At 42.8% G+C, this 24,567-nt stretch overlaps 1 protein-coding gene across 1 annotated transcript in view; it reads right to left on the minus strand.

Annotated features, from left to right (window-relative positions):
* The window catches only part of DICER1 (dicer 1, ribonuclease III), a 42,279-nt gene extending 21,954 nt beyond the window's left edge, over positions 1-20,325 (minus strand). The window contains 10 exon segments of the mRNA NM_001197194.1: positions 1,729-1,883; positions 2,487-2,729; positions 4,027-4,159; positions 11,283-11,755; positions 13,512-13,680; positions 15,852-16,012; positions 16,728-16,862; positions 17,779-17,909; positions 19,371-19,533; positions 20,168-20,325. Coding sequence (NP_001184123.1) covers positions 1,729-1,883; positions 2,487-2,729; positions 4,027-4,159; positions 11,283-11,755; positions 13,512-13,680; positions 15,852-16,012; positions 16,728-16,862; positions 17,779-17,909; positions 19,371-19,533; positions 20,168-20,311 — 1,907 coding nt within the window. The 5' untranslated portion in view covers positions 20,312-20,325.
* Positions 20,326-24,567: the final 4,242 nt, after the last annotated feature.

Consider the following 24,567-nt stretch of genomic DNA (forward strand, 5'->3'; position numbering starts at 1 on the left):
GGACAAACATGAAAAAGAGGAAAGCTAGGATAAACCCTCTGGTGTCATACTAAAAATAAAGCTACTAACAACAGATGGGCAGTCAGACACAGAAATAAATACGAAGACGTATGTGAATATATAAATGCATTTTCAGCCCATCCACCACGGAGCCCGGTAACAGCTGTGCTGCAGAGCCGACGAACACACTTCGTGCACAGATCTTGGTTCCTAAACGCCACTCACTCTCCACTGAAAGAATCAGGACCTTCCAGACAAACAGCTAGTATCTAGGCTGGGGCGGGGAAAATATGAATCTAGAAACGTCTGAGTGTGCCGTAAAATAAGGACATGTCCAAAGAATAATGGTAACAGGTTAAAAAGACACAGAAGCTAGACTGGAGGGGCCCCACCAGTCAGAGTTTAGATAGTTTTAACTGAAAATAAATAATGAACAAGAGGAAGACTACAACCTACTGAATAAAACAAGCGTCCATTCGTTCACACTGGATAAAAACATCAAGGAACAACCGAACAGAGAAAAGAGAAAGCGCTTTCTAATAGGAAAGACGACAACTAACAAATGCAGAAAGAATAATGGAATTGGAAAATTACCATTTTGCAAACACCACAGAGATAATTCAGGTAAGAATACCCATGGGCACTTACCCTAATGGGGGAACCAGAAGAAGAGTAAATTGTGTATCATCTCAAAACATCTCCCCGTGAAATACTCAATAGTTACAAAGGGGAAAAAGGCACCTCTCCGAAGGAAAGCTGGCAGACCTTAGGTGAGTGATCAAAGTCACCCCCAGAGTGAAAGGACAAACCAGCGCCGAGCCAGCTGATTAGACAGAACAGGAGGAACGCGGCATCACTTCCCTGACGTGCTGGCCCCAAATGCGCAACCTGGCTCTACTCCTGAGAAAATGTCAAATGAACCCAAACCGAGAGACACGTTACAAAACGACTGGCCTAGCATCTTCCAAAGTTTAAAAGTGACTAAAGTCAAGGAAAAACGGAAGAATGGTTCCAGGTTGAAGGAGACTAGAGAGACGTGAAAAATGAGCACAACTCATGGTTCTGGACTGGATTCTTTCACTTCCAAGGGAAACTTGAATGGGTCGCTTTCAAGGGTCGAGGGAGTCCCTCACTGTCTTGTTGCAATGTTTTAAAGTTCAAAAAAAGCTGTTTCAAAATAAAAAGTTAAAAAGAAAATTTTGTTTGCTGCTCCTTTATTTTACCTCTGCATGAAATTCATCCTGGTATATAATCTAACTACATATCTGCTTTTCTTCGTTCTTTGAAATGTTGTCACCAACTCAGGACAAGGTAAAACAGAGCATTGTTTTTTTAAAATTTATTTATCATAATCTCCCATCACTGCTAATGGAAAATTCAACATTCATGGCCCAAAACAATTTCAAGATTTAGAAAGAAAACAGTGAGCACTGCAGAATCACTTTCAGTTTAATTAAAATAAGCACATGCCTTCATTATGTCAGCTTTGCCAACGGAAACCAAACATTTACCACTGCACAATACTGTTTCTGCCCTCTGACAAAAAATAATAATAATAATAATAATAACGAATGGAAAAAAGCAGCTTCCTTTCTTTCTCTCCTCCCGATACTACAAGCCACAAATGGAAAGACTGGCGATTGTTTGCAAAAGGTAAACAACCAAACACAGATTTGATCTAAATCTTGCAATACCACAGTGCCCCAGAGAGACGACCTGAGGCCACACCTGTTGATGTGTCCAATGGCCGTGTTGATGGTGACCCGGGGACCGCCATCGTCGGGCCGCAGCACGTAGGGGGGGAAGATGTCGTCGTCATCCACCACGGGCTCAAGGTCGGTCTCCCCACTCTCAACGGACTTGGAGCATTTGTTTCTCAAGATCTGAACATTTTAAAAACAAAATGTCTGATGAGAACAAATGCTTTTTTTTTTGCCACTAGTTGTCTGGCTCTAGACCTACAGAAAAACCTCTCTTGACACGAAATAGCCCTTTCTCTGAAACACGTCAGTACTCCACAGTCACCCGAGGCAGGAAACTTCTCCCAGGGCATCCTTCCCAGTGGCCACCACGTGGAGACATCCTCCAAACGGCAACGAGGCTTACCAGGCACTGTACACCCCCGCACCCCCCCGCACGCCCCCCCCGCACACCCCCGCACGCCCCCCCCAGTGTGGTCACCAGTCTTGCATCCGTACAGCGGCTATGTCGTCACTCTCAACGACATAACGCACACCATCAACTTGTCACTACACTGTCCACGCGAAAGTGCACTTGCCGGGCACTTCCCCAGTAGTCGCTAGGACCATTTCACTGCTACTTTAAGATATCGCTGCTCATTGTAATTCATTATTCTCAGCTTTCTGGTAAGACACACACTGCATACCCCAGTTGAGACTATTCTCTGTAGAGAGACTGTTTTTGTCTATTTTTACACATATAAAAGTACCTGAAGAAACCATACATATGAGTTTTTCAGTTCTTACCTTTTCAATAGCTTTGTATGTTTTAAGGTCTTCTTCAAAACTCTTTATTTTATCCGTATCTGCTAACATGACGTAATTCGAGATTGGCGCCCTTGCTCTTCCCTTAGACTGAACGTAGGATCGATACTCTGTGGGCAGATCGAAACGAACCACCAGGTTGCATTTTGGTATATCAACACCCTCTTCCACAATGCTCGTGGCAATCAGCAGGTTGGTTTCGTGAGCTCGAAATTTCCTAAGTACCTGAAAAAAACCCACCAAGAAAAGCAATCCTAAGACAATCTCCAAAGAAACTACTGCGGTAAAGTAAGTGATGACTGTCATTTCTGACACTGCTTGAAGGAGCTCGATCTAAGGCCAGGCTGAAGATGACGTCAGCACCACACAAGGCACCCTGGGGAACTGAGGATGACGGTGCCAGACGCAAGACCCATGAACACGTGGGCAAAGAAACTCTGATTCAGTGACCTTCACCTGAATAAAACTGAAAAATCAAAGTGCCTCTATACTTTACAGAGCACCCAAGGACAAACCACGGCCTTCAGGCTGAGGGGCTGGGTCCTTTAATGACCAACAAAGTGACCAAAGAAACCCACTTCCGGAGTCCTGCTGACACTCCAGCCCTCCAGAACGGGATCTTACGTCTGTGCCAACATCCCTCCAAAGACGTCAAAACTCTTCCGCCAAAATCCCTAAATCACTTGGAATTAAAAATTACAAGCAAAGCATTACTTATTTTCTGGTACTGTGGGACATTTTCAGTTTCGGGGATCAGAACTGATTAAAAAATAAAGTGATGACTTTTTTCACACCAGATTCACGGGAACTCATTCCTCAGTCCGGACTAAGTTAAATGAGAAAGTAGGTTGGGCTTTGGACAGATCTGTCCGTCTCTGGCTATTGGACTCCGCAAACTTGGAACACCCTCAAAGAACTATCATGTAGAAAATGACTTCAACATGAATTATTCTGCTTTCTTTTAAGTTAAATTACAAATTCTAAATAAAAAGCTTTATTTGCAAGCCAGAGCACTATATTAAGTTTTACCATTTGTACAATGCTATTTCCTATATCAAAACCTTAAAAAGCATGAAGACATTAAACCCAAATCTTTAAAATACACTGTTACTTTTAAAGTAGTATTCGACCAAGGCAAGGCTTTAAATGGAAGACAAAACAAAGCACTTTCCAGGGGAAAGTTTCAGCTTGTTGCTTCAGAGTCACATGGAGTTATTAGCAGGAGTTACGTTTACACAAGCTCTCTTTTTCCATACAACGTAGCTGTGTGCCATCAGCCCAATAAAAGAAAACAAAACGGCTGTTGGCAATTAAGACGCAAAAGTGATTTACCAGACAGCTATTCTAACCCTGAACCTATGAATTACTGTACAGCCACCTCAGAGGAGACGGCGAGACTCCATATGAACAGGTGCTCTGTGTGACAGAAAGCAATGCAGAGGGGCAGCAAGGAAAGGGCGGCCCTACAGGCCGAGAGTGTCTGTGTTCCGAGAGTTGGTACTGTACAATTATTTTAAGTTACCTCTTCCTGTTTTCTGAATTCTGCTTCCATCTGTTTGTTACGAGGCTGATTCTTTCCAATGCCATGTCCAGTTATAAAATTGCTGCTGATGTAAGCCAGCTCTGGATCTTGTTTGCCAGCTTCCTTTATCAATCTAAGAAAATTATATACATTTGGAAGTTAAGCACTGCTGAGGGAAAAAAAACTTGTTTGTAAAGTCTCTCTTAAGATGGAAATGCATGTATTTTTTGCTAACATACCTAATGAAACAGTCTTGGTGTTTATTCCAACCACCTTAAAAAGAATTCACTGCTACTCCTCTCTGCGTAGATCTGAGGACCAAGACTTTTAACACCAAATACAGGGGGGATTTGGAGGGATGAATGAAATGGTCACAGTACCTCCAACTTTTAATGTGGCAATGACGACTCACATAGAAATGTGGCCCAGGAGGGGACAGACCAGGCAGAGAAAAAAACCAGATTCCTCATCTTGACTTCAGGCCCAGACTCACAACAAAAGAGCCACACACACTCCGTACAAAAGCCGGGTGCCCGTCCCGAAGCGCTCGCACCACCTGCAGCAGCAACCGTGCGCTGGCCTCCAAGAACCAAAGGTCCAGACGCCAACGGGAGTACCATTAGGGCAGAGGAGACGCGAGTCCCCTCCACGTGTAGCAAGAGAGCTTCGGGTGATGGGAAAGGAAGCCCATTATTTCTCGTGGTTCTATCCCCACTCCCGCACCGCTGGAAAAAGAGCTCCAGGGAAGGAACCGCCTCCACCCACGGACAGGCGAATCTGGCCCCAACACTTTGTGTCCCCAGGCAGGTGGCTGGCCACAATTCTGCACAAAAGACTGCTGAGGGTGGGCAGTGCCCAGAGGGAGTTCCCATCCCATTCTGTCAGGAAGGAGAACCCGCTCCTGAGCTCATCCCCCTTTGCACCTGCTCCTCTGGATCAGCCCAGAAGGCGGTCACCGAAAGCGGGCCCTCTAGCGAAGAAACGGCAAAGAGCCGCAGGATGGGGTCGCGTTACATGGGTACAGAAGGTACAGGTAGGAAGGCCATTACAGCTATTCTGGAAATATCCACATTCAAAAGCTCAGCACACAGGATAAATGGCTCCACACCTGACCTAAGTGATTCCACATGGTTCTTCTGAAGTCACACAGCATATAGTATAAGTTCCTAATAGAAAACTGCATTTTTAAATCAAACCTTTTTTTATTACTATTATTATTTTTTTTAAAGTACATGAAGCAGACCTATATCAAAGCCCTGCAAGAAACCTTGAGTGGCCATCTAGAATATCTCCCTGCCTCCAAATCATTAAAACACCTGCCTGTCTAAGTCAGTCTGAAAGTCTGCTCTATAGTTCAAGTACTTAAAATGTTCAGAACCAGAAACTTCTCTAATATGTCCCAAAATTTGTTTATGAAACTTATGATGTCAACATAAAATAAAGCAGTGTTACGTGCAAAGAGCATGCCCCAAAATCTAAACCTAAAGTTAGTTATCTTAGAAATAATACGTACTTCCAAATTTTAGTTTATGTAAATATGCGTCAATGTAAACATAACAAGAAGTTAAAAAATACAGTTCAAGCTACTCTTAACTAGGCCAAGAATGTACTTTCATTTGCCCGAAATGATAAACCTGGCAGATTTCAATCAGCTGAGAAGTGGAAGCGCTAAGAGTAAATGTATTTCTCCTTAACGAAACGCTCACCAATTCAGCAGGGGACAGAAGAGACGCACATTAAAAAATAAAATCTCTTGCAAGCAATAATTAAACTCTACATACCATCCTAGTAACATTTAAACAGAAAAAATATCTCTATCAGATAAATTTAAGGAATCCCTATAGACAAGGCTATAGGCTTCCAGAGAAACAAAACAAGGACTACTATTGTCAGGAAACTTGTAACCTGGTAACGCACACTGCCTAGAGATTTCATGGTACCACAGAACTGCTAGGACAAAGTCTTGTTTGTTCTTTTAAATTTTATACTGAGTTTAGTGAGTTATTCCATAAGCAAACTGTTTGATGCTATTCTCTTGTGCACAGAGCTTCTAAAACAATCTACAGCAAAGAACTGATTTTTTTTTTCCTAATTTCAAATTCACCAGAAACCAAGATTTTTTTAATTCCATAAGAATCAACTACAAAGAAAATGAAACTAAAAAAAAAACATTAAAATTCAACTGCCAGTTGTATTATACCCAGCAGACATACTGTTAAAACTAAGAGCTTATGAATACAATTGAATTATATTCAGCAGACATAACTTACTATTAAACTACTAGACGCACTATAAATCAACTATAATAAAAAATTTAAAAAAAACTACTAGATGCTTACCCTCATCCTGCTGCTACTGGCAAAGGCGCAGAGGCTACACCGTGTGCGTGTGTGTGTGTGTGTGTATACACGCATGCATGTGCACACAGCATTCCCACGTGGGCACAAGGGAAACAGCACAGCCTCAAATAGGAAACACCTATGCTAGATTCAGAAAACTAGTAGCTGTACTACTGAAAACTGTGATTTGACTAAACAAGCTAATTTACACAGACAACCGTAAGGGGAGAAACTCAAAAATACACACGGATCACTTGAAATGGCTGCCAGATACTGAACTGTGTTATTGACAATGCCTGTCGCATGCTGTCTATGTGAGAAAATCAAATGGCAGTCCCTCAGTTACAACCCCCCCCCCGTCCCGTGTGACAGGTACAGTATTCGGACAGCGCATCCCCCAAACACAGCGCACAAGCAGCAGGGGGAACCCACACCCACGTGAGTCAGGTGTGAGACAGCCACTGCTATGCACACTGTCCCTTCTTAACAACCGAGGAGGAAAAGGCGCTATCTATCACTATCCCATAGATGAAGAGGCTGAAGCTTTGGAAAGTTAAATAACTTGCACAAAATACACATCTAAAAAGTGAGTAGACATCAGGAGTTCCTGTCGTGGCGCAGTGGTTAACAAATCCGACTAGGAACCATGAGGTTGCGGGTTTGATCCCTGCCCTTGCTCAGTGGGTTAACGATCCGGCGTTGCCGTGAGCTGTGGTGTAGGTTGCAGACGCGGCTCGGATCCCCCATTGCTGTGGCTCTGGTGTAGGCCGGCAGCTACAGCTCCCATTCGACCCCTAGCCTGGGAACCTCCATATGCCGCAGGAGTGGCCCAAGAAATAGCAAAAGGACAACAACAAAAAAAAGTGGGTAGACATCAAAAGAACCAGGGCTCCTTGGAGAAATGGCTGATTCTGTGGCTGGAGTAAGAAAATTTAAAAAACATCACGTGGTAGCAGAAGTAGAGAAGCGCTCAAAACCCAAAAGCCTGAGGGCATGTCACGGGGGCGGGGTACCTCAAAGAGACCCCAGCGGCCCAAGGTGGAAAAACCTGTACCAAAAAAATGCGTTTAATAAAGAAAGAAAGAAAGACATACCCTAGCATCAGATGACAACAGAGTATAAAATAAACCAACATGCGTTCACAGCGATTTAACAAACACAGACAAACAGGGTAAAAGAGACACGTTCTCCTCACAGAGGAACCCCGGGAACATCCACAGACAAGCCCTTCTCCAGAAAGGAAGCCGAATCCCTCCCTCCCTCCCCAGGATTAGCTGGATTTGGCGACTTGCTTCCAAGGAGTAAAGTAGGAAGAGACGGGAAGAGCAACGCCCCGCGGAGAACTCGGGCCGACGGCGATCGTGGTCACGTGCCAGCGCTCCCATCACAGGGACGCTGGGTGGCGCCACCAGGAAGCCTCCCGAGGCGCAGGGACGAGAGGAGCCTTCGTTTCTGTGCGCCTCCAAATCCTCGCACCCAGCCGAGCCCTGAGAAGACGGCGGTCTACAAAGCATCCCGGCCGCGCGCCCCACGGCGGTCACGGCCATCGAAACAGAGACCAAGGCGAAGCTCTGAGGGCACAGCAGACAGGGAGACCGAACAGCTGAAGAACCCCGGCACACCGCGCATCAAAGGAGGGCCGTGACGGAAAACCGGGGCCGGGCACACAGAGTCGGGGGTTTAGTTGACAGGGATACCCCAGGGCTAGGTCCTCGGTTGCAGCCAATGGACCTCACAAGGCAAGATGCTGCCCACACAGAAACCGGGGGGATACAGGAAACGTGGAGCCATCTCGGCAACTGTAAACAAAAGGTGCTGGGGCGATGGAGGGTGTGGGGTACAGAGAGGAGGGGAACCCCATCTGTCCAATGCTAAAGTCACACAAGACCAGGAGTTGACACAGTGAAGAGCTCCAGACTTGGAGCGTATCAGCCACTTTCTGCCACTCACTATCTGTGTTATTCGGAGAGGTCACGAGCTGACTGTTGGAGTTCCCGTCGTGGCGCAGTGGAAACGAATCTGTCCAGTGTTCATGAGGACACAGGTTCCATCCCTGGCCTCGCTCAGTGGGCAAGGATCTGGCTTTGCCGTGAGCTGTGGTGTAGGTCGCAGACGCGGCTCGGATCCCACGTTGCTGCGGCTCTGGCGTAGGCCAGTGGCTACGGCTCCGACTGGACCCCTAGCCTGGGAACCTCCATATGCCACGGGTGTGGCCCTAAAAAGACAAAGAAAAAAAAAAAAGAGTGCTATTTTCCTCTCCTATGATACAGTAAAAAAATCTACCTCGATCTCTCAAGAAGTGTTGTGAGGTTTTAAAAAATATGTAAAGGTGCATTATAAGCAATAATACCCTATATACCTAAGACAAAAGGAAACCTACGAACATAAGACTGAACATGCACTAAAATCCATGTAGAAGTAGCTGCGACTTTTTTAAATCAGAGGAGAAAAGTGCCTGTGTAGTACAATAGCTTATACTGCCATGAAAGTGTTCACTGAAGAAGGGTTTTTCCTCCCATTAAATTGATGGAAGGAAAGAATCTGGATTTCAGGAAGTTTTTCTAAGCTTATTAAAAAGCTTACTGGAACAAGACCTCTATTGTATATTTAATTAGCTGCCCATAAAGTCAACCCTCAATCCGCTCTTGATTCATCACTAAATTCCAGCCACATTTTATGGAAGTTGATCACAATTAATCTGATCCTCAAAGTCAACAGGAAGTAGCACTGAATTCTCATACTTTTAGGCGCATATTCCTGCAGTGAAAACTGGCCTATCGCTATGTTTAAAAACACACGTGGAGAAGAGGGGAAAGGAAGACACGAAGCCCCCACTTCTTCTCTCCAAGCCCCAGAAAGTTATTTATTTAATTCTTAAACCAGCCTGGAGGAGGGCAGGGCGTGTGTCTACAACTCGGCTTAGAACTGTGCCAATATTAAACTTTTTTGACCTCTGCAATGCCTTTCCCCCATTCTAAGAAATAACCCAAACAGTCACGCACTCCCTGCACTGTCTCCTGGCAGCCTTCCCACTGTAAAGCACTGGTTTTCGGTGTTCTGTGATACCCAAGGGCACTATGATTATACAAAGAACTGGAAACTTAAGAGCTAGAATATCAGGATTCTAGAATTATCTCTGCCACTGACTTGCAGTTTAACTCAGAGCAAATCACTTTTCCTCCAGAGGCCTTTTTTCGTTTTTAATATCAGTAAGTGGGCTGGATTAGATCGTCAGGGAAGTCCCCCTCCAACTTTAAACTTCGGATTCCAATGTAATTCACTCCCTAAAGTTATTCTGTTTGTATTCATCATAAGGATCAGGCCCACTGACTATGAAAATTACCAGACTGAGAACCACCAGATCACTACCCGAGAGTCCAATTTCTCGTTCCTCAAATAAGTTCTCAAAGCCCCAAAACAGTCAGAAGCAGTTTCAAAAAAAAAAACCCAAATTACCTCAGGAAACAAAGCTTAATTTCTCCTCAGAGATCAGTACCTGCAGAAAAGGCTCTTAGGGATCACCTCTGGCCAGTTACCGGAGCTCACGGGAAAGGAGACTCAAGTACACGGTCGGGACGCTCTTGGGCCTTTGTAAATACAACGGAGCATCTGTCCGCAAGTCAAAAGAACCTGCACTAACGGACCAAGTGACACAAACGCGAAGGGTCGCTCCCTGGCTGGGTCCTTGTTCGGGAAAAACACACTTTTTTTTTTTTTCTTTTTAATCTTTTTAGGGCCGCACCCCTCAGCACATGGAAGTTCCCAGGCTAGGGGTCAAACGGGAGCTGCAGCTGCCAGCCTAAGCCAGAGCCACAGCAATGCCGGGTCCAAGCTGCGTCTTCGACCTACACCACAGCTCAGAGCAACGCCAGATCCTCAGCCCACCAAGCGAGGCCAGGGGTTGAACCCGCGTCCTCATGGATACTAGTCAGGTTCACTACCACTGAGCCACGGTGGGAACTCCCGAAAAACACACTTCTATTATTGAAGGAGGCAGGGTAGGAACCTGCACCCTAATCAGCGATCACTGTCAATATCATTCCGATATTCTCTGAATCCCCTCCTAACATTTTTACTCTCTTCTGGTTCTGAAAACTTTAATATGTATTCTACGAACCAATCCAAATTTCAAATTCAGTTGTTATACACATTTTCACCACAAACTTGCAGGCCTGAATCAACATCTGTTAAGGTAAAAAAGCTCACAGAGAAAAATTAGCCACGAGAATACATAAATAAGAAAGCTTGGTGTGAGGAGTTCCCGTCGTGGCCCAGCGGAAACGAATCCGACTAGGAACCATGAGGTTGCAGGCTCGATTCCTGGCCTCACTCAGTGGGTTAAGGATCTGGCATTGCCGTGAGCTGTGGTGTAGATAGCAGATTCAGCCTGGATCTGGTGTGGCTGTGGTGTAGGCTGGCAGCTGTAGCTCAGATTAGACCCCTAGCCTGGGAACCTCCATATGCCGCGGGTGCAGCCCTCAAAAAAAAAAAAGAAAGCTTGATGTGAAATGCTTACTAACACAGTGCCCAACATATCACAGTCAGAGATGAACAAACATCTGATCTAAATCTAACAACTGCACACAAAACAAGGAACACTGTATTTTAACGTAACTATATTTGTAAGCTCCCTATACCTGCACTCTATTTTAGATGGATTAGAATAGATTAGCATCCTTTAGGGAAAAAACCCTCAGTGGTACCAAATCTAGCCTCTGGGGAAAGCTACTGTACATATAAACATCCTCTCTGCCAATCCCCGTAGAGAGAACATCACCCGTGCGTCTTGATGGAGCCAAGCAAAGCCACTTACAGAAGCCTCCTGCTAGCTCTTAACGCTACTGCAACATATCACTTCGCAAAACAAAAAGCTGCCTGTTCTACTAAGGAAAAAAATGTTAAATCGTAGAGATTTACCTGTTTAAGACAACTGCCGTGTATCTTCTTTCCACAAAAATAATTCCACATAAAATATTGGTAAATGGAGAAGGAAAATTCGTCTCCGGCTTTTCTTTTTCTTCAATTTCTTCGTCCTCCTCATCATCCTCCGAATCACTCCAAGACACGTAATTATCCTGATTCCTATTATTATACCACTCAACGCTTTCAAACTGCTGTCGCTCGTAGGGTTTGTACTTGCGTAAGATTTCGAGCAGTTTTATGACTTTAGGAGTCACAAATCTCAGGTCAAGCGCGGCAGGGGAGAAGTGCCCTTCACACAGCGCGTGTACTTTCCTCAGGAAAGTGTCTGTAAACAATAGAAATTTCCTGTGCAGCTCCTCTTGTTCATGTTTGATATATTTCTGTAGTTCTCTTACCATCATTCCAGCTACTTTATCTGCACACCAAGGTCCCAGAACTACCAATACTGCACGACAGTCTGACAGTATCTACAAAAAAATGTAAAGACCCAAATGCTAAACAACAATCACTTAGCATTTTCATACGGAGTTCAACCGGGATTTAAGGTGTCATCAATCTGCCCCTCAAAACCAATCGACCCCACTAATAAACACAAACACTGAGGTTCACTCTCCAAGGCTGGGTGAAAGGCCGGTAGTCTTTTCAAGCTCTACTTTTTCACACATATGCCCAGAACCACTCTTGGGTTTTCCCCAGCGAAAATAATCAAATGACAGAAATTGAAAGATGCAATTGTATGAGACTTAATTTTAGATCTGTGATTAGTTTCACTTCCAGATAAAAATATGCAAAGAGGTATGGACCAAAGTACAAACACATATACATATGTGTGTGTGTTTTATGTGTATATGTATATGCATACACATATGTAGCAGAGCACATAATTTTACTTTAGATATCAAAAAAGAGCAAGACAATTCTCCCTGAACTGCCCAGAGTGCCACATCTTATAACTCGCTCGAAGCAGACTGTAAATGCATACTGAGGCTAAAACAGGAATTGCCAGTTCTATAGGCATGTACAAGACATACTGGGTTGAGCACGGACTTAATGAGAATTCAAGGACTGAAAAGAATCTGTGCATTGCTGTTTCAGAAAAAAATCATCAGGAGAGAAATCAAACTTAGATTCAAGGGAGTTCCCTTGTAGCGCAATGGGTTAAGGACCCAGCATTTTCAGTGCAGCAGCCTGGGTCGCTGCTATGGCACAGGTTTGATCCCTGGCTCAGGGAACTTTTGCATGCTGCAGGAGCAACCAAAAAATAAAGAAAGAAAAATTTTTAAAAGACTTAGAACCAATACAATACAGTGTTAACAGTCACAACTGACGCAAAGTCCTGGGATAGTGGTTTTCAAGTTCCAATGGCATCAGGATAACTGAAGGGCTTGTCAAATCTCAGACAGCTGGACCCCACCCCCAGAGCTTCAGATGGGGCAGGTCAAGGCTGGGGCCCATCATCTGCATGTCTAAAAAGTTCCAGAGGGATGTGGAGGCTGCTCTGCGTCCACACCTGGAATAGCACTATCCTAAGGAATCACTTCTCAAAGCTGCACTTCTCAAGGACAACAGGCTCATATGCAGTTACATACAAAAAACAGCAAAAGAGTTTGTTTAACCCAAGGGTTGAGCAGGAACTAATTCATCTGCCCAGGGAAAAAAAAACTGGACTCACCTATTATACTTAAAAAATCATGGCATCTCTGTAAACCAGGGATGTCTATGCTCAATAATATAAATGTTGGAACTCCCGTCATGGTGCAGTGGAAATGAATCTGACTAGGAACCATGAGGTTGCAGGTTCGATCCCTGGCCTCGATCAGTGGGTTAAGGATCTGGCATTGCCATGAGCTGTGGTGTAGGTCACAGACACAGCTCGGATCCTGAGTTGCTGTGGCTGTGGTGTACGCCAGCAGCAACAGCTCCGATTAGACACCTAGTCTGGAAACCTCCATATGCCATGGGTGCAGCCCTAAAAAAAAATATATATATATATATATATATATACACACACACACATACATATAAATATAAATATAAATGTCTGTCAGGCCATAGTAAACTCAACCCAGTACATTCAATGGAAAACGTCCAAACAGATAAGAAGGTAAGGCCTTAAACCAAAATGTATAGAAAACAGCCTCATCAGAAGCATATTTTCATTTCAATATCAAAAATAAATAGAAGCCTTTTATTATACTCCCTATACTTACGCCATATGCTTACCTGTTTGGAAATTAAAGTAGAATCTCTTTCTTTTGAATGTACAGCTATGTTACAGTCATTGATAAAATTGAGAGCTTCTTCTAATTCCATCAGCAGTCTTTCATAAAGCCCACTTCTGTCAGTAAATGGTCCACAGTCTACCACAATCTCACATGGCTGAGAAGTATATCTTTAACGTTAGAAACACAAGTTGTCATTAGCACAATAAACTGACTAGAGCATTACAATCCATTACATTTCGAAACCAAAAAAGAAACATCCTCTTTTCAGTGCTCCAAGCATCTGGAATCACAGGCAGGCTCACGGCAAGCCTTCCTAAAGTGGCATTCAACGGCATCTATGCTGCCTGCCTGCCAGGTCTCAAGGAATAAATGCGTATGGCTAACAGTCAAAGAATTTGTGATTTCATTATCATCCCAGGGTTTTTGTTTTGTTTTTTTAGGTTTAGGCTTTCATCTTTTACCACCTTAGCCATCAGCCAGAATGAAAAATAACGTGAGTCAAAATATTCAAGAAACTCCACAATGGCTGCTTCTCAGAAGTAATTTCTGATTACAGGGAAGAGGGGTCCATCAGAGGGAAGAAGTGTTATCCAATGTACCCATTTCCATACTATTTGAAGAGTTTTTCTTAATGTATTTTTAACATATCCTCAGGGAAAAGCTCCTCCAAATTTCCATCAATTACAGTATCATTGCTTGGATCTTTCATGCCTGTCATAAAACGATGACCAGAACAACACCTAAAATTCTAAAAGCACATACAACAATTAATTTATGAAAAAAGAGAAGAAAAACATACTTAAATACTACCGTTTTCATTATTCTCAACCAGAATTTCCAAGAGTCACGCTTAGAGAACGAGGTAATACCAAACTCAACGGATTGCTTAACAGTTTTAGCTAAATGCTCTCATACCCCTCCTCCTGCAGGCCGCAAGTCGGACAGGCCCACCAATCTCATTCCAGCCACAGAAAGCAAACGTGTAGCCTTTCACGTTGACGTCACAGACTCTTTTAGCTCAGGGAAATCAGAAACAGCATGTCCGAAAGGCCACGAGATTCAGATTTGATATCATGCCGAATTCCTAAGTCCAATGAATTTAAACGCTACCTTCTCCTCTCATTCTACAAAGAGAGCTCCTTCCAAATTCCGGCTAAACGACAGGCACACTGCATGGCGTTTCCCAAGTCAGTGTAACTGCTCCTCAGCAAGTCCCCCAAAACCACTGTGATGCCATTTTACAGGTTCAGGGGCAAGAAATGACTCACTTGAAGTCGCACAGGCGACAGCTAGTGGGGCCAGTATTCAAAATCCATGTGCGACTTAACTTCTAACCTGAGAATTAAATCTTCTCTATTATAACTATTCCAAGAACCACCACTTGGTAATCTTTAACCGTGTTGAAGACTTTACCTAATGAGGGTATAAGGACATCTTAATATGAATTGACTTAGTTACATTCATTTAAAAACCCAATTTATACAGGCTCCTTTCCACTAACTTAAATCAAAAAAGCTGTTTCATGAAACACAGCATGTTCTAATGAAACTTAAAAATAGCAACCTCTTCAAAAGGTGACAAACCTAGAAACCCTAAGCAGCAACCTCTCAGAAATTCACACCCATCTTCAAAACTGGAGGGAGTTTCTCATTTTTTTTTTTTTTTTTTTTTTTGCTTTTTAGGGCCACAGCCACGGCATATGGAAGTTCCCAGGCTAGGGAGCAAATTGGAACTACAGCTGCCAGCCTACCCCACAGCCATAGCAACGCAGGATCCGAGCCGCATCTTTGACCTGCACCAGAGCTCATGGCAATGCTGGATCCTTAACCCACTGAGCAAGGCCAGGGATTGAACCCGCATCCTCATGGTTCCTAGTCGGGTTCGTTAACTGCTGAACCACGAAGGGAACTTCCTCTCATTATTTTAAAGCAGATTAAAATAATGAATTCTGTAAATAAATCACTGCCCTTTCAACGCATCATGTGGGATGGTTAAGTCAGAACAACAAGGCACACACTCTGACGGCAGAGGACTCCGACTTCCTCCTGTGCGAGTTCTCGGGCCTCGTCAGCATCGGCAAAGAGGACGGGCGCGTGCTCATGCGGTATTTCCTATTTCCTCCTCGGGCAGAAACACCTCCACTTGCTGCTCTGTGTAAATGAGGTTAGGTGCTTGCATTGGAAGACGACTGTGTGGATAAGAATTCTTAGTCTTGCTCATTCCTTTTAAGAGCCATTTGTTCACTTGAACAGATCTAACCTGCAAGGCACTATGATACTGAAGCCTTAAGTCTTTTACAGCTGGTCTCTCTAGAGCCAAGTCAATCCTACGTGCATACCTGTCTAAGACCACCAAGTCAGTTGCAGTTTCAGCATTACTCTTAAGAATTTTCTCCAGTTTCTGTATCTTTTCTTCCAATTCCTCTGGATCACATTTCCCATTTAAAATGGAAGCAGTTAGCCCCAAAATACGAGGACATGATGGACAATTTTCACAGAGCTAACAAAACAAAAGATACTGACAGTGAGGAATTCATTTTGTCTAACAAGAGACAGCACCATAATAAAACATGTCAAAAAGATCTAACGAATACTAAAAATATTACTCATGGAATTACTGTAGCTTGTTTAAAAGATCTATTTATCAAAAAAGAACATTTAAATATGTTATCATAGATTACATAGGTCATTTATGATAGATCATATAATTTACTGATTTATATGACGCTAAATTTTATTATAGATTTAGGTTATAAATTTATTATAGTTTAATACTACAGATTATAGATTTAAATGAACAATGATTTAATATTCATTCACTCACTCATCCCCTGGAACCAAATTCCCCAAAGTGGTAACTAATACTGCTTTTGATATATAAAAACAACGCTTATATTCAGTAATCTGACCTGCATAAGACTGATAAAATCTAGGAGTTCCCGTTGTGGCTCAGCGGAAACGAGTCTGTCTAGCATTCATGAGGACGCAGGTTCAATCCCTGGCCTTGCTCAGTAGGTTAAGGATCTGGCATTGCCGTGAGCTGTGGCATAAGTCTCAGACAAGGCTTGGATCTGATGTTGCTGTGGCTGGGGTGCAGGCCAGCGGCGACAGCGCCAATTCAACCCCTAGCCTGGGAACCTCCATATGCCATGGGTGCAGCCCTAAAAAGACCAAAAAAAAAAAAAAAAAAAGACTGATAAAATCTAAAAACTTACCTTCATAATCTCTCGGTAGGGGTGATCTAGGATTGCAAGATGACACTCATCGAACACCAAAAGGTTAATGTCTGACAGTGCTAAGTAACCATTTTTCAAAACATTCAAGGCGACAGAGCAAGTCATAACAAGAACCTAAAATAAAATTGACATTAGTTTATGCCATTCACCTGCCTGGATGCACTTATAAGAAATCAGATTACAGAACCACTGTACTTTAGGTGAAGATTAAGAAATTCAACAGTCCAAATGAAAACAAAAATTCTACACATATGGAAGCTCATACTTTGGAACCAAGAAGTAAAATCAGGAAAACACGGAAAGAGACAGTGATAACGGAGACCACGTTTTTAGGATAAATCTACTTTCAATCTACTTCAGGTTTTTAGCCATAATTTGACTGATGAAAACTGTCAGTTTTATCAGATCAAAAAATAATTAACACAGTTTTTTCCTTTCATTTTTTTCCAAGAACTGACAAGGTTTTCTGGAAGGAGACACGGCCTACTTAATTCTTTTTCTAGCTTATCATTCTGTGGATTTTAAGTATTTTATTAATGAGGGCTTAATTCAATATGTAAGACATACTAGCAGGCTGGGGACCATCTCCAGTTAGTCAGGAAGCATCTCTTAATCACCTTAGATCCACCAACACCAACATACAAGAGGCCCTCGACAAAAGCAGGCTCTGCAGATAAGTTTCTCTAAGAAAGTCTCCGTCAGAGACGCTAAGATCTCAACCAAGAAATGTGTCCAATTTCAACAAATGTAACTCAAGAGTAAACTTTCTGAAAGCAAGTTGTCTGCAAGATGGACAGAGGTTGTAGGACTTTGTGTTTTTCAAGCAGGTAAATCATACTGTAGTCATACCCTTTCTATGGAGTCAGAGCAACACAAGTTAGACCATGTGGGAAAAAGCATAAGGGCTAGTTTCTAGGCTGACAAAATGCAAGATAGTACTTAGTTTCAATTAGTTTTCAACCGTAATTCAGACAACCAAGGCTGCAGGTGGTCTTATAAACCAAGGACTTATAGGGAGTCCAAGTCTTACCTGGTGCTTAGTAAACTCTTGGTTCCATTTCTCTTTTGTCCAAGATGCATTTACTTCTAGGTTCGAGTATTCCCCAACCTTGAGATCCGAGTGAGTCCTGACAGCTGACACTTGTTGAGCAACCTGGTTTGCTGATTACAAATACAATACGCCATGTAAATATGAGAAATCTTCACTAAATGGCTCTCTGGACTACTAGTAACACAACAGTTAAGGAAATCCTCGTTATTATATATTACACCTAACCATCAATTTTTTTTGTCTTTTTAGGGCCGCTCCCATGGCATATGGAAGCTCCCAAGCTAGGGGTCCAATCAGAGCTGGAGCTGCAGGCCTAAGCCACAGCCACAGCAATGCCAGATCTGAGCCACATCTGTGGTCTACACTGCAGCCTGCAGCAATGCTGGATCCTTAACCCACTGAACAAGGCCAGGGATCAAACCCATATCCTCATGGACACTGTGGGGTTCTTAACCCGCTGAGCCACAACAGGAACTCCAAACCACCAATTTTTCAGACAGCCAATTTAAAATCATATTTCCGAGGTTATCTTCCAAAAGACACTTGTTAGACTCACCACCCTGCCTCCTGCCATTCTCTTCAGAGAGTCTTACACCAATTTCCTTCTTTAAAGACAACTTTCCCCAACCTGAGAATATAATGTCTAGGCTGGATCAGCAACTACTTCTGATCCACCCCTCCTGTTTTCTTCAATAAAATCAGATTGTATCACCAAGAAATAAGACAGACTAATATAAAAAGCACATGAGACCATCACATGCTGATAATCTTTTAAAAAAAAAGGAAAGAAAGAAAAAAAAGAGGGGAGGGACATAGTTATACTAGCACCCTAGCAGTTTATGTTCACATTTTATACTTTTTATTTTAATACACAATTTTAAGACAAAAACCAGTGCTTTAAACTCTTACTGAATAGCCAACTTTTAAGAAGCACCTAACTTACTTTCTATAACCAGTATCACACAATCATAAATCAAAAAGTTACCTATTTCATAATCAAGCACCTTTTGACATACTTTGTGAAGCTAAAACATCAAAACCAAAAAATAACAACTGTAGTTCTCGCTGGGGCACAGTAGGTTAAGACTCCGTCTGCCGCAGCTCTGGTCACTGCAGTGGCGTGGGTTCATCCTCACCTGGCACGGTGGGTTAAAGGATCTGGCGCTGCCACAGCTGTAGCTCAGATTCAGTCCCTGGCTGGGGAACTTCCATATGCCATGGGTGCAGCCATTAGGGAAAAAACAAAAAAAAACTAACAACTCAGATCAGATGATATTCCAAAAGTCATCTATTCAAAAGAAATGCAAAATCAAAATTAAATGCAATTACATTTAAGAGCTGAAGTTTAACATCTGTGAAATAAAACGATATAAAACATTTATGAGAAAGACTATAAAGTTAAGAAATAACACAAAATTATATTTCTGCTATCAGATCTTCAACAAGCATATTATCTGTCAAACTCCCTACATTTTTAAGAATTTAACTTAATACGTATGGAGAAAATCTGCTTAACCATAAAATCTTATCCAAGTTGCTCCACACAATTTCATAAAATAATTTTTTATTACCAGAGTTGACCAAGAACACCGTCCTTTTGCCATTTCTGTTGAAGTCTCCCCTGATCTGATAGGACAGCTCTTTAGTGAGTAGTACTGCAATAAACGTCTTCCCTGAGCCAGTGTTTAAACAGACTATGGTATTATGATCCAGAGCTGCTTCAAGCAGTTCAACCTAGAAACACAGTGGGAAAAAGAGATTATACACCTCTTATCTAGCACAAAATTTAGAAAATTGGATTTTCTTTTAATTCAGGCAATTTCAGTGTTTTCTAAAAATCTTCCTCCAATAAATCTGCCCTTCAAAAACCTTACTTTCTATATCTTTATATAAGAAAAATAATCAGAGGCAGTGAAATGCTGGTTACACAGCTGTGCTGTGTAAACGTGTTGAAATGGCATTTCCCATTTCGTTGGGGGTTACCTTCACAGAACACCCCTCTGGAATACTGTGAACAACTGCGGTGACTGTAACTGTGGTTCTGCCAGTCCCAGTCCGTGGGTGCGCAACCCAATCTCAATTCCTACCCAGGTCACGAGGACAGACACCCCCAAATAGACACAAAGGAGCAGTGCGGGTTTCATAGGGGCAAAAAGGAGAAATTTCATCAAGAAAACTATCAAATCAATTACCCAGCAGATGTTAGAAAAGAAAAGGACTTTTAAGAACAAAAGTATTTGGAATGATAAAATTAATCAGAAGAGGAAAACTTGAAAAGGTAAAGGAGTTTTATATAAGTTGGGTCAACTATACGCTCATTTATTCCATTTTAGTGAAAATGCTCCAGTATTAGTGTTCTCATTAGTACCTGATATTTTCTTGGCGTATAAATGTTATCATGAATTGCTTCTTGTTGCCATGGCAGTCCAAAGAAAGGACCCATTGGTGAGGAAGCAGGGGTCATGAGCTGCAGGCCTGCCATGCTGAGGGGTTGCAAAGCAGGGCTTTTCATTCATCCAGTGTTTCTTTCATTGCATTTTTGTTCTAGCACAGCTTACTACAAAAGGGAAAAAGAATACCATTACACAACCATGCAGGGTTAAAAACAAAAGAAAGCACAGAAACAAGAGAAACATCAGGATATCATTCCTATGGGCCTTTTCAAACTCTGCTTAGCATTGTTTTAGCCTTTTCTTGATCTAAGAGGATCGCTTCAAAAGTCAAGCATTCTATGCTCTCCAACCCACCAACTCTACACTTAGAAACGTGTCTAAAAGAATTAGGCAGCTGCACAAAAATATAAATACATGAATATTTACTGCTGCCTTATTACTTAAGAATAATAACCTTAAAATGTATTTAAAAATTAGCTAAGTACACAATGGTCTAGTCTTAAAATGGAATACTCTGAATCCATAAAGATAATACATATCTGTATTTACTGACACAGAACTAGGTCCATAACACACCTTTAAAAAAATGCATAGTCTGATGCCTTTAAAAATATACATATGTAACACATGAACACACATATAAATATATTTCGAACATTCTTTGCAAATACGATGATGCTATTATTGATAAAATAATCAGAAAACTGTATGGAAGGGATGTCACAGTGTGTCTGCACACAGGAAAGATGCAAATCCTGCCAACATTTGGTCATTTTATCAAAGGACTGTAAACACAGGAAGTCTTTTTCTCAGTTGACAACCTATTTCAATTGCACAGCTGACCAACTACTGAAACGCGTATTTTAAGATTATGCATGTTCTAGACTCATTAAAACAAAGCAACACAGTTCTGTGGATTCAGTTACTTCCTGGTATCTAAGCACTCTTCTGTAATTCATATATTCTTTCCCAAAGACAAATTTGATTATGTAAAATGAGAAAATAAAAATTCAGTCTTTTAAAAATGTCTAACCAGCAAATAGAGCGTTAGGGTTTCGACTCTCTAAATAAAGGTCCATCCTCAGCTTCCCAGACTATCAGCAGAATTTACTTGTCTTGGAGTAGGGAACTCTCTCCCCTGCACAGCTTTGCAGTGTGCACTGTCCTCACTCTACGAGACCGGAAAGAGAGAATCCCTGCTCTTTGTTCCCCGACAACAAAACCTCTGAATCTCCTGACATGTGAAATTTACAACCATGTACAGCACAGCGACTTCAATGGCTGCATCGAATCCAAGAAGTCTCAAGAGTAGGGTCTCTTTTATGCGTAGGCGTAAGTCCCGACTCTGATTTCATAGATTAATTCATTTGACAAGAATGTGACATCCAGCTATCACGAGGAAGATCTCAAAGCACAGGGGCCGAGGCCCTCAGCCAGGCAGGCGTGTCCGTGGCCCGACAGCACCCCCATTCTCCTTACCGTCTCAGGCAAGCGAAGCATTCCAGAGCCCATTAGGGAAAACTATCAAGTCATTATTTTGCCTGGATCAAACAGAGCTATGTTTTTCATGAGAAATAATGTCCTCATTCTCTACTGAACCAAAGTTCCGACAGCCACTCCACCTAACCCTCTGACACTCGGCATTCGCGTCTCTCAGTGTCACAGGCCCACGGCATAAACACCCTCAGGTGGATCATCCAAGCTTTTTACTCAACACAGCTGCAGGGAACCTGAAGCATTAGTCTGCTTTGCCTAATTTCCTGAGACTCAGCAGGTCATGCTGAAGGCTCGAGGCTGAGGTCTGCAGGCACTTCCCTCCTGGCTTCCACTCTCGGGACACTGCACTCCAGCCCTCTGTATCTGAGGGTTCCACGTCCGCGGGTCCAATGAACCCCCAGATATGGAAGGCCAGATGTGCTCTGTTGTTTTATACGAGGGACCTGAGCATCCCTGCAGTTTGCTATCTGCAGGGGTGCTGGAGCCAGTCCCGCGGATCCCGAGGGACAACTGTGCTTCTCCATCGCTACAGGCTACTGACTCTTATTCTTCAACCTGACCCCTCACTTTTCACCCGAGCCAAACGCTAATAACAGACCAAACAAAGACATGGTAAAAGGGATCCCGAGAGAAGCCCAAATCCCGGTGGTGGATAGAAATGTTAGAAGGAGAAAAGAGGGCAGCAACGTAAATCTCCAAACACACTTCCTCCACCTCCAGAAACTCTCTACAGCCAGGAGCCCCCTTCTTACCACTGTGACCATGTCTTCTCCCACAGACGGCATGCGTAATAATAATACCCCAGAAAACAGTCTAAAAAAAAAAAATGAATGTTCTACGTTTAGAACAGTATAAAAATAGCCTTAAAATTAGCCTACTTATAAATGTTTATATACTCATTTTAAAATTTATTACAAATAGACTATAACTATACAGCAATAATCTAAAAAATAAAGTTTCTTTTTAGAATAGTCTAAAAAATGTTTTAATGTTCTTATTTTAAGGGGGGGACTATCGTCTTTAAAGGTACCGGTAAAATAAAACACAAAGAAAAACTGTGAAAATATTCCAGATTAAAGAAGACTATAAACACATGAGAACTAAATGCAGTAACTGATCTCAAACCGGACCCTTTCCTGCAGAACCGCCCACTCCGTTACAGGTCTGGCTGCAGATGAGGCACTGCCACACTCCCTGAGTGGACAGCTCCACCAAGACCGTGCCGAGGAGTTAAGAGGAGTATCCTGATTCTCGGAGCATAAGGGCCATGACGTATGTAACTCATTCTCAAGTGGTTCCAAAAAAAGAAACTACCTGTGGATATACAGAGAGAGAATGGGCGCAACTGATGATGCAAACAGGGCAAGACGGGTAAAGCACATATCTTTGTCTTAATCTTATTTTTCTTTGCTGTAAAAGTCTGAAATTATTTCCAAATGAAGAGTTTTAAAAAGTCAATGAACATAGCCAACTCAGGAGTTCCCACTGCGGCCCAGCAGGTGAAGAACACGACCGCAGCGGCTCAGGTGGCTGCAGAGGTGCCACTTTGCAGCCCCAGCCCGACGCAGTGGGCTAAAGGGGGCGCTGTCACAGCCGTGACGCAGGCGGCAGCTGCCGCTCGGATTCAGGCTCTGGCCCGGGCATGTCCATGTGCCACAGGTGCGGCCATAAAAAGAAAAGAAAAAACATGGCCAATTAGACTAGGGTTCCCTTGAGGACAGGAGCGCTATGTCTCCCACATCCTTCCACCACTGGCTGAACTAACCGCCCTCCAGGTACGGCAAACAAACAGTGCAGGTTTGCAGAATGAAACAGTGGCCACATGAGTGACAAGAAAACCTCCGAGAGCCTCGCTGCGCCTCTCCTAATGTAAATCGCACTGCGTAGATTCACAGACGCACACACATCCACGACGTATTCGTTTACTGGCACACATGCTCCGTGAGAAGATGTGTGTATCATTCTTTGCAGCTCTTACACCTCCTGGTACAACGGACCATACAGGCAGTTTAGTAAATATTCGATGAACTGAATCAGATTTCATGAATGTCTACACAGTAACATGCAGAACAGAAGTACAGACAGTTCCAAAGAGATTTCTCCTTGGTTCGGACACCCGCACCCAGCCCACTCCTACCGGCCCTGATGGGTGGATCCAGGACAGAGAATGTGCAAGGACATGGGAGGACGGCAACTGAACTTGCCCCATTATATTTCCATTAGAACACAATATTTAAATTAATATTAATGAAATTAAAATTAATTCATTTCATACATGTTCATGCATTTAGGACACAGTGGCTGGCCACAGTAATACACTTTCTACTTTGGAGAAAGCACATCCAACTTTAACGTTTAATTAAAGATTCAATAAGTAATCCAATAATGTGAAAACAGAAAAACCTACAATTCTGCCAATTTTTACTTTCTCTGGCATGTTTAAATAGATTTTTCTTTCTTAACTTGGCCTTAATGAAGCGCTCTGAACGCCTGCTGGTAAGTAAAAGTTCTCCAGTTTCATAGACTGACTGACTACGATTAACTGCTTTAGCAGAGCCAACAGAGTAATTAATCCACAGGACTATTTTTCAATCACAGGTTTTAAATTCCTGGTCAAACAATTCACACTCATGAAAGTGGTGCAGTTGCGGCTTCATTTAGAGGCAGCTTTTAGGGAAACAGGAGTACACGCTCCTCATCCCTCCACGCAGGGTGAAGCCCAGATTTACCGTCTTAATGCTTGAGATCCCCGCGTTGCTGTTGTCTGAACTGCACTGTGACATTGCGAGAGCAGTTTATTGGAAAATCACAGCATACCCAAGCTTCTGCTCTAAAAATAAATGCAAAAATAGCCAAGTTTAAGATTCCTGTACTTAGG

This window comes from Sus scrofa, chromosome 7 (assembly GCF_054392235.1).
Source record: "Sus scrofa isolate SSC_HxYL_T2T_F1_AM1 chromosome 7, Sscrofa_HxYL_maternal_Yorkshire_Landrace_v2.0, whole genome shotgun sequence".
In the NCBI taxonomy this organism is placed as follows: Eukaryota; Metazoa; Chordata; class Mammalia; order Artiodactyla; family Suidae; genus Sus; species Sus scrofa.